Consider the following 15,823-nt stretch of genomic DNA (forward strand, 5'->3'; position numbering starts at 1 on the left):
TAACTTTGTAATTATTCATCGACTGTTCGATCGTGATCGCTCGGGTGAAAGAGGCATACGAAAAATACAACAAAGAAAGAGATTTTTTTAATTTACTTATAATTATGTATTTCAGGTTTGTAATCACAACATGTTGTCGCTGTTTTGTTATGAAATTTCACTATAGGAATTCAATCTAACAAATTATTCGTTTCATCCTTTTGAAAGAACTGAAAACTTTTTCTTAGGCCAAAGTGTCAAACTATTTCTGAAACGCCCATTTCTTTTCGTAAAATTTGGCTTGGAAAATAATACCCAATCGGTTGTTTTTATTACATGGCTTTAATCCTTTTCCTTTTGAAGCTGACTATAAAAAGTAACAACTACATCGGTAGATGCTTTGTGTCAGCGTGCATCCGTAAAGTCAACATGCATTTACGATGGAATCTTCTTATTTGGCTAGTTGTTCTGTATACAGGTAAAATATTTGTACTTATGGTATTTCTTTTTACTTACATTTCATGAAATTCAGTTTCATTATTTCTTGAGAAATATTTTGGGTATTTCGAAAATCCTACATATTGGTTATTAAACACAACAATTATAAGAATTATTAGAAATTGCTGAAAAAAGCTGAAATACATTAATTTGAAAACCTTTTATCCGTTCTTTTATAAAATCAAAATTGAGTAGAACGGAACATATGTTGTATCAATATACGTTAATATTTGTTTGACTTTTGAATCGAAGGGACGCGTTCAAAAATCTAACCTTTTCTTTGAAAAGTAAACTAAACTTATCATAGATACCAGAATTAACATTTATCTCCGCAATTTCTGCTATGGAGCAGATAAGAGTTTAGTTAGTATTATCATATGCCTTTTTCTCTATAGGAGTATCATAATAATTTGCGAGAATGGTCTTGCGTCACAATGATAGTACGTCGGAAGGGGACACTAAATGGCTGCATGTTACAAAAGACCAATATTACTTGCACTTCGATTTCGAGAAAGATCAGGCAAACACAACTACAAAGCAGCACTTGCACCAGCAAAGTGGAAAGGGATTAATATAAGTTGTAATAACTTGTTTCCCAATCCACTAAAAATAAATATGTTTAAACTAAACAAATACATGTCGAAAAAAAGTCTGATAAGAAATGAAGATAGAAACTGATAAGATAACTTTTCATTCATCAGATGTTCCTGTGCTTTGTTTTATAGTCTCCAATTAGTATTATGCTTACGACCAGTCAGCCTAAATTATACTGAGGGACAAACAACGCGTGTATCATCTATCGCTGAATGTTCATTACTGCTTTAAGTCTGGTTGCTAAAAAACACAAATAGTATGACTTTAATTGGCAACAAATATGCGTCTTTCTACCCTATTATAGGGTTATGTTGACATAATATTATATACAATAACTTGTGTTTCTGTTTTATAAACGTAATGTTTAATTTATGGAGTTATATTGAAACACAGATACACTAACCCCCTTTTTATCATTGTGTTATGCTGTCGTCTTAAATTTTCAGTAACATCACCATTTTTCACCGATGCCAGAGGGCGTTCTAGGGGCGGCGGCCGGGGTGGCGTCCGGAGCGGCTACCGAGGCGGCATCCGGGGTGGCGTCCGAAGCGGCTACCGGGGTGGCGGCCGGGGTGGCGTCCGCCTTGGCGGCTACCGGCGTGGAGGCCGGGGTGGCGTCCGCCTTGGCGGCTACCGGGGTGGCGGCCGTGGTGGCGGCCGGGGTGGCGTCCGCCGGGGCGGCAATTGGCGTGGCGGCTACCGGGGCGGCGGCCGGGGTAAGTATATATATATATATATGTATAATTCTTTATTTTGAAAATTCGTCTACTGTAAATAGATAAAAGCCTTAAAATGAATTAAATAAAGAACATATTCAATTGAGACGGAATAAATCTAAATAAACTCGATGTTTAAACAAGCAATTCATAACTTAAACCATTATAAGTTGTAAAGTATATCATATCTTTGTCCCATATAGCCAACGTAACCTTCATGCCGTCTTGAATTTGAAGTAAGTGAAAGGATTGTGTGTCCTGTTGAAGTCCTCGCTGTGAATTTGAAATACAAAATAGTAACAAATGCTCTGTTCGTCTGCCTTTTCTTGTGCGCGTAGTAACTTTATGTCATGAATTCATACATGTACCCCATATACTTTCATTTTAATTACGGACATGTTTGGTCAATTCTTATAATTTTTCCTGTCTACGACTTGAAAAGACTGTTGTTTTTTTTCTAATTAGTTTTGATTGAGAGGTTAAGTATCCTGTCGACTTATGGTAACAGGTTTGTGGTTGCCTCATAACTAATACTAATACAAAACTGAAAAATCACTCGTATGTAACTTCTTCCAAGCACTTATAAGATGGTTCTCGACTGACTACTTCACTATTTTGCACAAATACAAGCGGTTTCCAGTTTAAAACCCGTATAGATCTAGGACTATACATCCTCTTTGATACTATAGCGCTACTTTAATATACTGGATGTATCTCTGAAGCTTTACTTCGTGATCTCTTCTCATGTATCGTGATCGCAATGCAGAGGTAAGTACGATAATAAAAGATGCATTCCGTATCAACTTGTATATCTGATTCATTAGTGTATTTCGCAATACAAGTTTATTTTTTAGATAAAGCCCGACGTTTATCTACTAACGTATTATACGCGTAGCTTTGAGTGCATTGAGTATGTTAATTAATGAGTATAATGCGACTATATACGTGTATAAAATGAATGCGCGATGACACACGTAAAATGTTAAATGTTGAACAAGGAAACTTAACTGTGTGTATGTCAATCAAAAAGTGGCGCGCTGACTGTACTATTCAGGAGGATTTATATTATGATACATATAGATACATGTATATTTAAAGGAATTGTGGCTGTGTAATTGACATTGAGGTTCACAGGCCGAGATTGATATATATGTGTTATTGTTCCCTACCCAAAAATGCACGAGGGAGAGAGATTCAAAAACTTCTTCGAAGTACTATTATTCCAGATTTCAAAACCCTAATAGAAGGTATAGTGTCAGAGAAATTAAAGGTTGTATTAAGAAAGAAGAAAGTCAGTTTTAAAACCATTTGTGATGGTACTCTTCCTTTCCTATTAATAGGGAAAAGATCGATTAATTGATTGGTTGTTGATTGCATCAGATCGAGAATGCTCAATTTATGGGGAAATACCTTTGTGAAATGGAGGAAATGACTGACATTCAGTGCAATATTTATTATTGGAATATTCATAATGACTCGACGAAGACATGTATCCAAACACAATACCAGTTTCGCAATTGAATGCACTATGTGGGGATGCTAAAAAAGGGTGAAAACTGAGGACATGGTATCTCTAAAATCCCTCGTTAAACTTTGTTATTAGCTTCCCTAGGTCTTCCATTTTATTAAATACTTTAGGAGGCATGAAGGTACAAAACAATCTGCTAAAATTGAAATATTTGTTTCTTCATTACTAATTTTATCTATTACACTATTAGTTGTTACGTTATCACATGGTAAAAAAGCAACCAAAAAAGCAATCCATTTTGGCTCCACATGACTTTTAAAATGTTTATACTATTGAAAAAGCTCTACATTATCTCCTTTTGGTGAACAAATGCCATTTGTTTGCTTTAAAATTGAAATAAATTTTTAAACTCATCGATGACCTTAATTTTTTTTAATTTTTTTCAAATAAACTGTACTTAAACTAAACTATTGTAAAATGAGAGCGATTTCTCTAATTTAGATCTTTTTTTAAACCTTTTTTCTCCTATAAGTTCAACAGATAAAACAGTACCTTAAGTAAAAAAAAAGATTGTATGAACGGTTACCGTATATTTTTATTTATATTTTCTAATAAGTGTAGGATAAATTTTATTTATAGAAAAAATAGCGAAATCATATATTTAAAAAAAAAATTATACCCGTGAGACCCCTTAAACTAAGAATAACCCTGCTTTAGGAGTTTGATTAGTGTTATAGTGAGACATGATTGTGTTGGAGTCAGTTTGAGAAAACAATACACTCTATTGACTCCTCTTGAAATTGCAGGAGTTAATTTACTCGAAATTCAAAGAAAAATTACAGTTCATATTTCAGTATGTTAACACCAACCAGTACACGTAGTATAGATATCGATACCATACGTGAAACTCAGAATGTCCAGCTCTGCGTTAACTTAAAATGTTACTAAGAGACATTTACTATTTGGTTTGTTTTATGCTCCTAAAGTTTTGTGAATTTAGATTTCGAAAAGTTTGAAGTCAAGCGTATTTATTTAGATTTTTTCATGAATCACGTGTTGTTCAACAAAAAAGCATCAAGACTGAATGCTAGGACTGAATGCTTTTAAGTCATACATAAAAAATACCAAGAATACATTTATTTCATAATAAGCTCAATGAATTTTATTTCAGGTTATGGAGGCGTTAGAACACAGATAAGAGGAGGGGTAAACTGAATTCAAATATTTATCAATTGACAGTTTTAAATTATGAATTTCAAACAAAATTTCAAAACAGATATTTGTACATACAAATGTCTCTAATTATATGTAAAAGTCAAATAGTATATTTTGTTATAGTAATTATACGAAAGTAAACATTATATACTCTTTAATAGCATAGTAGTTTGATACTAATTACACAAAAGTGGACATTAGATACTCTTAAATAGCACAGATGTTTGACTGAATCAATAATATGCAAATTTGTCAGATGTAGGACGTACTTGCAGTGTATCATTTGACTTGCATTGTTGTTAATCTGGTTCTTTGATTGCTGTGGTCTAGAACGTGACACGTAAATTAGTTGCCTTGTGCGGCTTATCCTGAAATGTATTACTAAATTTAGAATTTTCATAGGCTATTCTTAGACCACATTTCCCCTTAGATAGAAATAGTTATGATTTTTTTTCAATTCTATACAAAACACTCGCATATTTCATGTTTATTTTGTCCTCTCTGATTTTATTTTGAAGCATACAATCAAAAAGCTTCAAAGCGTTTGCTAACAGTAATCTATGTTTCTAAAACAATATACTCAATACCGTTAGCAGACTTACATTGGTCAATATTGTCTATTTTCAAATAGAAAATATGTCATCAAAACAAAGATATTTTTACCAGATGAGAAAGAGGTAAAAAATTGTATATCGCTCGCTTTTCTATGTCATTGATATCAAAACAGCAATATACTCGTTTGTTATGTAAATGAAACTCAGTAACTGGAGTTGATTCCAAGTGTTATCTCATTCGTCATGGAACTTTTGACATGACATATATTATGATCAACAATGTAATGTCACCAGTTGTTGTACAGCTGAAACAGGCAGTATTTTATACAAGTGTTAGTCTATACTTAATACAAGCTAAGTTTCTTTTTTCAAATGTAGTATGGTGGATCAAGAAACTTCCGTCGAGTACAAGAAAATAAAAAAACGGGAAACTACGGACAATATGTAAGTAAAAAACCACAATCACAGATAATGTATATGTGATTTCGTGTGTAATTATTTGATTTCATTCTTTAACCTTATTTGAAACGTTTGGTAGGAAATTAATGCTTTATTTCACAATATTTTCTTTTTCCCCCCAGTTTATCACTTTTTTCTGTGCAATTTACCATTAAGCGGTTCCGATAAGTAATTTAAGGATTGTGTCTCTCTTTAGATTTTTCAATATACTATATTGTTTGGTTCATTTTTAGCATTTCTATGTTTCGACCTTCCGACACAGAGGTTGACTTCTTGGATAGAAGTATACGGCCAGTTGTTTGTCTGATCCAAACAAACACTTAGTTAAGGTCCCTTCTCTCCGCGTAGAAGTAAGAGAAACTATTGGTCGGAGTCAGAAAAATATATATAAGTAGGACGACATTTTGTTTTGCGTACTTTGAATTTGTGGACTATCATTTTTTAACAATCCGGCTCAGAAGGTCTTCAGCAGCATGCATTCCCCTTTCACTTTAATATATTCTCTTCCGTTTATTTCGTACTGATTTATATTTGTACATATTTATTGTAATCTAAAACAAATATAAAAAAAAAAACCTAAAGAAAACCAACAAAATAAATAGAAAATAAAATAAATAACTTAATTTTGAAAATCAATAAATCAATAAATATCAACATATAGAAATTTAGTCAACGACTAGACAAGTAAAGAAAACTTTATAAATCATAAAAGATTAAGTCGTTGAATAACGAATATTGAGACATGAGGTCTACGTCAATGAGACGGCACTCGAAAGACAAAAATGATCAAAAGACTTTCAGAAGTCAACATAAAGTCTTCAACAAGTCTTCCACACTTTGATAACTATAATTGCCAGCGATACCAAATTTGAAACAGGCAGTAAGTTATACAATAGTTTTACAAGACTTGATACACGCATCGTTTCTTTTTTCAAATGCAGGGGAGAAGTGCAGAATATTACCGTCGAGAACAAGAACTTCGAGAACAAGAACGAGCAAAAAAAGCACAAGAAGTAAGAGAAACTATTGGTCGGAGTCAGAAAAATATATATAAGGACGACATTTTGTTTTGCGTACTTTGAATTTGTGGACTATCATTTTTTAACAATCCGACTCAGAAGGTCTTCTATTCAGCATCATGCATTCCCCTTTCACTTTAATATATTCTCGTCCATTACTTCGTACTGATTTATATTTGTACATATTCATTGTAATCTAGAACAAATATAAAAAAAAAACTTTAAAAAAACAACAAAAGAAATAAAAAATAAAATATATTACTTAATTTTGAAAATCAATAAATCAATAAATATCAACATATAGTAATTTAGTCAACGACTAGGCAAGTAAAGAAAACTTTATAAATCATAAAAGATTAAGTCGTTGAATAATGAATATTGAGATATGAGGTCTACGTCAATGAGACGGCACTCGAAAGACAAAAATGATCAATAGACTTTCAGAAGTCAACATAAATTCTTCAACAAGTCTTCCACACTTTGATATCTATAATTGCCAGTGATACCAAATTTGAAACAGGCAGTAAGTTATACAATTGTTTTACAAGACTTGATACAAGCATCGTTTCTTTTTTCAAATGCAGGAGAGACGAGCAGAATATTACCGTCGAGAACAAGAACTTCGAGAACAAGAACGAGCAAAAAAAGCACAAGAAGTAAGAGAAACTATTGGTCGGAGTCAGAAAAATATATATAAGTAGGACGACATTTTGTTTTGCGTACTTTGAATTTGTGGACTGTCATTTTTTAACAATCCGGCTCAGAAGGTCTTCTATTTAGCAGCATGCATTCCCCTTTCACTTTAATATATTCTCGTCCATTTATTTCGTACTGATTTATATGTGTACATATTCATTGTAATCTAGAACAAATATAAAAAAAAACTTTAAAAACACAACAAAATAAATAAAAAATAAAATATATAACTTAATTTTGAAAATCAGTAAATCAATAAATATCAACATATAGAAATTTAGTCAACGACTAGGCAAGTAAAGAAAACTTTATAAATCATAAAAGATTAAGTCGTTGAATAACGAATATTGAGATATGAGGTCTACGTCAATGAGACGGCACTCGAAAGACAAAAATGATCAATAGACTTTCAGAAGTCAACATAAATTCTTCAACAAGTCTTCCACACTTTGATATCTATAATTGCCAGTGATTCCAAATTTAAAACAGGCAGTAAGTTATACAATTGTTTTACAAGACTTGATACAAGCATCGTTTCTTTTTTCAAATGCAGAAGAGAAGAGCAGAATATTACCGTCGAGAACAAGAACTTCGAGAACAAGAACGAGCAAAAAAAGCACAAGAAGTAAGAGAAACTATTGGTCGGAGTCAGAAAAATATATATAAGTAGGACGACATTTTGTTTTGCGTACTTTGAATTTGTGGACTATCATTTTTTAACAATCCGGCTCAGAAGGTCTTCTATTCAGCAGCATGCATTCCCCTTTCACTTTAATATATTCTCGTCCATTTATTTCGTACTGATTTATATTTGTACATATTCATTGTAATCTAGAACAAATATAAAAAAAAACTTTAAAAAAACAACAAAATAAATAAAAAAAAATATCTAACTTAATTTTGAAAATCAATAAATCAATAAATATCAACATATAGAAATTTAGTCTAGGCAAGTAAAGAAAACTTTATAAATCATAAAAGATTAAGTCTTTGAATAACGAATATTGAGATATGAGGTCTGCGTCAATGAGACGGCACTCGAAAGACAAAAATGATCAAAAGACATTCAGAAGTCAACATAAATTCTTCAACAAGTCTTCCACACTTTGATAACTATAATTGCCAGTGACCACATTTTGTGAAATATTTTATCATCTAATTGACACGAATATGCACCACAGGCAAAACTGCTTGCACCAGAATACATAACTACAGAAGGAATCTTATATTCCGACAAACACTTCACATTTAGTTTAGAAACATGTACTTTCCAAAATAACAACTCGTTTATAACATCTTGATCCGATAATTTAAATGTATAATCCCATGACACTCTAGATTCAATCAACCGATAAATATTTCTGGTCATCAATCTCGTTACGTTACCTAGTACAGGTGACATAGAAACAATACGTCCGGTTATTCTAGCTAAATTTCGTGCAGAAATAGAAGGTAAACTATTTACCACGTGATCAATACTTAGAGTGAGATCTTAAACTCGTTTGTCGGGAATATGAATAGTGTGCGTTTTCGAATTCCAGATAATAATAACCATATTAACTCCTGACACGGTTTCCAAACAGATTTTTCTGTATTTATTACAAAACCTGCTTCTGTCAAAGATTTTAAAACAAAATTTGAATCTGCATTACAAGAATCAAAAGTACTGTTCGTTCCCCATCCGTCATCAAGATATAAAACAATGCGAATTCCACATTTCCTCCAGTGTTTAACTAGCGGCCTAAGGCATTTTGTAAATACATAAGGACTGGATGATAATCCAAAAGGTAAAACCGTGAACACATAAAAATTCTGTTTCCACGAAAAACCTAAATAGGTATGGCAAGATTGTTCAATGTCCAAATGATGATATCCCGACTTTAAATCAAACTTAAACGTGTAATTATTTCTATCAAAATACTGCAAAGCATCTCTCCAATCCTCAAACTTAATTTTACTCTTCCAAACGTATTCGTTAACTAAACGTATATCAAGAATTAACCTCTTTTTCCCTGAACTTTGAATTGAAACAGTGAGTGGATTGACAACATGGGGTCTCGATTTTACCTGTACAATACAATTATTTCTAAGTAAATCTGTAATAGCTTCTGAAACAAATTCAGCATTATTATAAGCTGACTTATTGTTCTCGTTAAACATAACCGGCGGAGTGGTTATAAACGGGATGGAATAACCGTTTTTAATAATGTCTAAAACAAATGTATTTGTATCAATTTCTTGCCAATAGTTTAAATGTTCTTTTAATCTCCCTTTCACAGATGCAGACTGAAAAGATTTTTCATATTCAAATGAATCTAATTGCATAATGTCTAATTGTTCATTTTTACCAAGATTTTCAGTATCAATAAGATTTAAAGAATACTTATCATTTATATCTTTAATTTCCGTTTGTTGTCTTGTTGTATCTTGTGCAATCACGTCTCCAATGTCCTTGACCGTTACATCTGAAGCAGCGATCTGTCGACTTGGGTCCGACTTGCTTTTCATACTGGTAGGGACGAAAATTGCGATTAGTAGAATTGGAAGTAGAAGGAAGATCTTCGGGTGCTGTCCTAGTTGTTGAAGGATTTCCACCATTCCTACGTTTAACGCGTGCTTGTTCCTTCTGCTTCTTACCACGCATAGCTCGAGTTTCCGCCGACCTTATCTTCTTTTCGTCCTCCGAATCTGAAGCCAGGTCATCAGACATATATTCCTTCACGGTATCCCATCCTGCTGGCGACTTATCGGCAATCTTAATGCATTTGTTTCTCTTGTGAATCTTATCTCTGATGTCGGAACAAGTGCTGAAATATAAATTTTGATCTGAGTCGTCTTTCATAATACAACTGTTTGATATTCAAATTCTTAATTATTTCCCGTTAAAACATTATCGCAGTTCTAAAATATAACTCAACTCACATTAAATTATACTTATGGCTTTAAAAAAAATATATGCATTCCTACAGTTTTATTTTTGAATTGTATTTAATTCTTGTGGTCTGTTTCATATTCTGGACGACAGACTTTCATTTTTTTTTTATAGAAATAAGGCCGTTAGTTATCTCGTTTGAATTGTTTTACATTGTCATATCGGGGCCTTTTATAGCTGACTATGCGGTATGGGCTTTGCTCATTGCTCATTGTTGAAGGCCGTACGGTGACATATAGGTGTTAATGTCTGTGTCATTTTGGTCTCTTGCGGACAGTTGTCTCATTGGCAATCATACCACATCTTCTTTTTTATATTTGCTCCACTTTGGAAAATAACAATATCAAGCTATCATTGATGGCCCTTAGCTGTTTTTTGTCTTTGTTCGGGTTGTTGTCTGTTAAACACATTCCCCATTTCCATTCTCAAGTTTTCTTATATTTTCAAAATAATTCTCAAAACTTTAAAATATATAAAAGAGAGGCGCAATATACAAAAAGGACATTTAAACTCATTTATTGAAATTAAACTAGAAACGCCGTGGATAAATTAAAAAGAAACAGAACATACAAACAATAGTTTACATAACACAACATGGACAACAAAAGAGTGATTAACACGAACCCCACAAACAACTTCGGGTGATACCAGGTGCTACGGGAAAATAAGCAGATCCTACACCACATGTTGCAATTGTTGTGTTGTTCATGTTAGTATTAACCCGGATATAAGTTCAATTTGGTAGTTCACAATGATAATACTAGTAATAAGAAGAATTCTAAAAGTAAATGTTAAAATAATCTTTCAAACAATAGAATAACAAATTAAAATTTTATAACTATTTTTTTTATATATTATAAATAAAACCCTGAGATTTCAACTCCTGCAGGCAAGATTGTTCTTAGATGGATTTGTATAATATTAAAAGTTTTTACTGGCCATATAGCTCTTCAACTGGTTTGTGTCTTAAACATCATTGACTTTTAGAAATATGCTTTAGCTTACCCGATGAAGGCAAATGAAGACAAATAATTTAGACGTGCGATATTGGTATTTTTATCATATAAAACAAATGCAAAAATAGTCTTGATCCATTTGATAATTGTAAACTATGGATCAGTTTGTCTGTTAAGCCATACTGAAAGATTGTTTACGAAAGTCATAGACTTACGAGAATTTGTCTAAAAGATAAAAAGTGGAAATCCTTTTTATATTTACTATATCTTCTATAGCGTATTATGAATATTATCAACTAATATACTGAATAGATATCAGAAGGATCAAGGAGAAATAGAGAAAAACAATATAACAATAAAGCAATTTCAATTGTAAAGGCTTCTTTCGATAGTTTTTGCATAACACATACATAGAATATACCTAGCAGTTTCGGTTCTTTTGGTGACTAAGAAAGGGTTAACCTAACATTTGACCAGAACTACTAGTATTCAAAACTAAATTATATGGCGATCGTTACATTCTTATGTAGTGATGATATTAGTGGAATAAGCATACATTTTACCCCAAATGACATAAAAAGGTTTCCACAATACAAAATTCATGCCAATAACACGTATGTGTCTTACTTAACTAATCAAGATTTCAAATTGTATTGTGTTTACGTTAGATTGACTTTATATGTCTTTTTATTCAATATAACTGTCCAATTTAAGTTCCCCAAATAAAATAAAAAAACACAGTTATCGGTTTGACTTATTTTGCGTAAAAGTATAAATCCTAATTATTAAAATTTTAAATAAATAGCCAGTGAGGGTTATTTTTTGTGTAAAGTTGTTGTTTCTTAGACTTATGTGTTGTTTTGTAGGACAGAAAAAGGAATAGAGATAGATGGGTGAGTTATAAGTTATTATTAAGATGAAATAAGTATTTTTCCCATGCTATTGTTTGTTAGTCAATTTGTGTAGATCATTTAAAATCTATGTTTTAAATATGACATTTTACGAATACTGTACTATATTTTTAAATGTTTAGAGTTTGTGTATACTACAACATTTCAGCGTACACTAGTAAATGTATTTATATTAAGGATGAACTTAGGTAAAATTAGATAAATCAAGAGATTAAAATTTATACTATTAGTCCGAAGAGCATAAGTATAAGTTAAGAAACAAAATAAGCTAAACATATTGATAGGTTATGGAGCTCCATTTCTAGGTATTCGAGGTTTAAAAAATGGCGAGAAAGGGATCACTTGGACATTTACTTTATATTTGCATTGGTATTATTTTGGTCTCAAATCCAAAAAAAAAATCTTCTGTAACTTTGTAAATGACCTTTTATGAGCTATTGAAGTCTTTTATGAAAAATAAGTGTTATGGGGAAAAATAATTTACCCTGTATTGAAGGAAAAAACCAAGGAGAACATTTGACACACCAATATCTAAACCTCACCTACGTACATCTTGAAGTCGTAGTACCTAGTTTGAACCTAAACACGTTGGTTGATTAAGAGTTTATATTATTTTCATTTATTTACTTGCTGAAGATTCGGACCTGATCAGACGTTTTCCTTCTGTAAATCCTGTTCTGTTCAGTAGCCTCATTATAAACTATTCAGAATGTTAATATTTTATACAAGTAAGTTACACATACAGAATAGGTCTCAATTTTCTGCAGGCGAAATGTATGATCAGTTCTGAATTTACTGCAGTGAATACATTGTTTTTTTATTAATGAATTTAAGGAGTATTCATAGATCTGTCCTTAGTGTAATTTTGTTGTGGGGAGATACATGTAAACATCCAAATCATCTCTGTGTAGTATTTGAAGTGGTATACATCTGATGAGTTTAGCCGATTTCAACTGATTTTTATAGTTCGGTCTTATGTTGTACTGTTACCACTGTCCCATATAAGGGGGAGGGTTGAAATCCCGCTAACATGTTTAATCTCACCACATTCTGTATGTATGTGCTTGTCCCAAGTGAAAAGTCTGTAATTCAGTGGTTGTCGTTTCTTTATGTGTTGCATATTTGTTTTTTCGTTATTATTTTGTTCATGAATTATGCCGTTATTTTCTCGTTTAAATTGTTTTACATTGTAATTTCGGGCCTTTTATAGCTGACTATGCGGTATAGGCTTTTGGTCTCTTGGGGAGAGTTGTCTCTTTGCAATCATACCACATTTTCTTTGTTTTATATATATGTGAAACACCGGCCATGAACTATTAATTTGTCCATGCTTTTTAGGGATGTTCAAATCAAAATGACAGATTCAGTTTGAAAAAAGTTGTTTACTTATGCCATAAGCGTATTAGACAAAAATATTGTTTCCCCTTAAAATGGCGTTACCCCGGTAGTTAAGTTTTGCAAAACATAAACAAATAGGTGATAATTTTGTTTTTATTCTTATTTTCAAAGCATCTATATCTCGAGAAAAGTAGATTGTATATGTGTTTATTAATAGAACGTTTTGCCCTATGCATTGAAACTGAATTTTATTAACTGCCTATTTAATTTAAATATTGGCATTATTGATTTTCAGGAAAAGAAGGAAAGAAAGGATCCAAGAAAAGAAAGAAGGTAAAGAAATTATATCAAAATTAGTGAGAATATGATCTAATAAACTAGTTAAACCCGCTATATGTCCATTTGCCTGCACAAAACTAGAAACAATGATTGACTGGCCCGGAATCATTATGAGTATTTTATGTTACAGATTTTTTGCAGATCTTTGAAAATCTATGTTTTCTCAGGAATAGATCACTTAAGCTGTATTTGGCAAAATTGTTAGGAATGTTTGGTCCTCAATGCTCTTCAACATCGTACTGTATTTGGCCATTTTAACTTTTTTTTATTCGAACATCACTGATGAGTCTTTCTTCGTAGACGTAACGCGAGTCTCGGGCAAATGCAAAATTCTAATCCTGGTATCTATGACAAGTTTATTAATGATTTTATAAATAATTAACTTCTTGACATCTATCTGCTATTTGAAGGATTATCGTGTTAAATTTCACCCGCATTCCATTTATTCATATGTATATTAGAGGGATGAAAGACGATATTAATGCAAAGTGAATAGAAAATCAAATACAGTTAAATGCTGTTTTGTTAACCTAAGGTGAATTGAAAATCACACTTTTTGACGTTTAAAATCTCATAATATATGTACAAAAAAAAACAGTAAATATGCAATAATAGTTATCAAAGGTACCAGGATTATAATTAAATACGCCAGACGTGCGTTTCGTCTACATAAGACTCATCAGTGACGCTTAGATCAAAATAGTTATAAAGCCAAACAAGTACAAAGTTGAAGAGCATTGAGCACCCAAAACTTCCAAAATATATGCCAAAAATGGCTAAGGTAATCTATTCCTGGCATAAGAAAATCCTTAGTTATTCGAAAAATTAAAAGTTTTGTAACAGGAAATATTTAAAAATTACCAGACATATAATTGATATTCATGTCAACACCGAAGTGATGATAAACAATACACAATAAAATAGTGCAATAAACTATAGAATTTCATTGGCACTAACTGAATTACGTAACTCCTCGAAGTCCTAACATTGCGAAATGATTGGCAAATTTTGAATATGTACATTGTATGAATAATATCACACTATAAAGAAAGTTCAAACATGACAGAATATACATGAAAGTTTATACTGTATCTGTATAATTTGATCAAATAAACTTCGATGTTCAAAACTTGGTTATGAATTGTGTAATTGAGGAAGCTATCAATAAGGGTTTACTAAAAAAAGTATTGACAACTGTTCTTTGTTTTTCTTTACAATATTTTAAGTTCACGGTATACATAGTTCTTCATCATGAACAATATAATATTTAGATGTAAAATGAAATATTTAAGATCACCAGTATTGTTTTTCTTAAATGAAGTCTCGTTTGTTCTTATCGACATTCTCGTTTGAGATCTTAGATGTATACTAAAATACCTTTATTTATAAAAGTAAAGGAAGTATCTCAAATAGGTCAGAATCTCAACTTAAGTGATACAGTACTGTAGTTGAAGAGGTATTGTCGTCAATTGGCGATTTGACGGTCGCAAATGCAATTATTAATAGCATTCCATTTTCAACTTTTTTGTGGATGAAAATATTAAACAGCATAGGGATCAGAACAGCAACCGGTTTAACAACTTCATCTTATGTAAGAAAATTGAATTTTATTTTGTATCAGCAAACAAAGAATGCATATCGCTAAGTAAGTATGTCTTATGTATTTCCTGTAATAGTCGATAGAAACGATATCATGTAAAATAAGTTAATATTTCAATTTAATTATGTCTGGGTATTCATTTCAACAAATGCTTTTTAAAGGGTTTACATAAAACCAAAAGGGAAAGGAAAAAGAGACAGAAGGAATAAAGGTAAACAAAGCAATATATTTAATATATTCATGACTATCATGTTTGAATCTATGTATCTAAATAGTTATCAAAGGTAAAGATTCGAAAAATAAATGTTTTAATACAGAAGAAAACAAAGTGCCTGGGGAGCCAGCATTTAACGCAAGGGGGGATTATTTTTGTCTTTCTTAGTCAGATTGAAATTTATTTAGTTTTTGACGCGTCAATCAGATTTTTTTATAGATTTTACACTAAAAGGTATGGGTGAATTATCATTCAGAATACTTTTTTTGTCGTCTGCTTGACCAGAATATTTTTTTCATCAAATTGGGGATCAGAATATTTAAAAAAAAACATCA

The 15,823-nt window shown here is 31.7% G+C and overlaps 1 protein-coding gene across 1 annotated transcript in view; it reads left to right on the top strand.

Annotated features, from left to right (window-relative positions):
• Positions 1-335: 335 nt before the first annotated feature.
• LOC139515412 (uncharacterized) overlaps positions 336-15,823 on the top strand; it is a 71,147-nt gene continuing 55,659 nt past the window's right edge. The window contains exons 1-10 of the mRNA XM_071304983.1: positions 336-457; positions 1,518-1,787; positions 4,427-4,461; positions 5,403-5,468; positions 6,425-6,496; positions 7,087-7,158; positions 7,752-7,823; positions 11,953-11,979; positions 13,631-13,668; positions 15,436-15,485. Coding sequence (XP_071161084.1) covers positions 409-457; positions 1,518-1,787; positions 4,427-4,461; positions 5,403-5,468; positions 6,425-6,496; positions 7,087-7,158; positions 7,752-7,823; positions 11,953-11,979; positions 13,631-13,668; positions 15,436-15,485 — 751 coding nt within the window. The 5' untranslated portion in view covers positions 336-408. The remainder of the gene's footprint in view (positions 458-1,517; positions 1,788-4,426; positions 4,462-5,402; positions 5,469-6,424; positions 6,497-7,086; positions 7,159-7,751; positions 7,824-11,952; positions 11,980-13,630; positions 13,669-15,435; positions 15,486-15,823) is intronic.

Source organism: Mytilus edulis, chromosome 3, assembly GCF_963676685.1.
Source record: "Mytilus edulis chromosome 3, xbMytEdul2.2, whole genome shotgun sequence".
Lineage (NCBI taxonomy): Eukaryota > Metazoa > Mollusca > Bivalvia > Mytilida > Mytilidae > Mytilus > Mytilus edulis.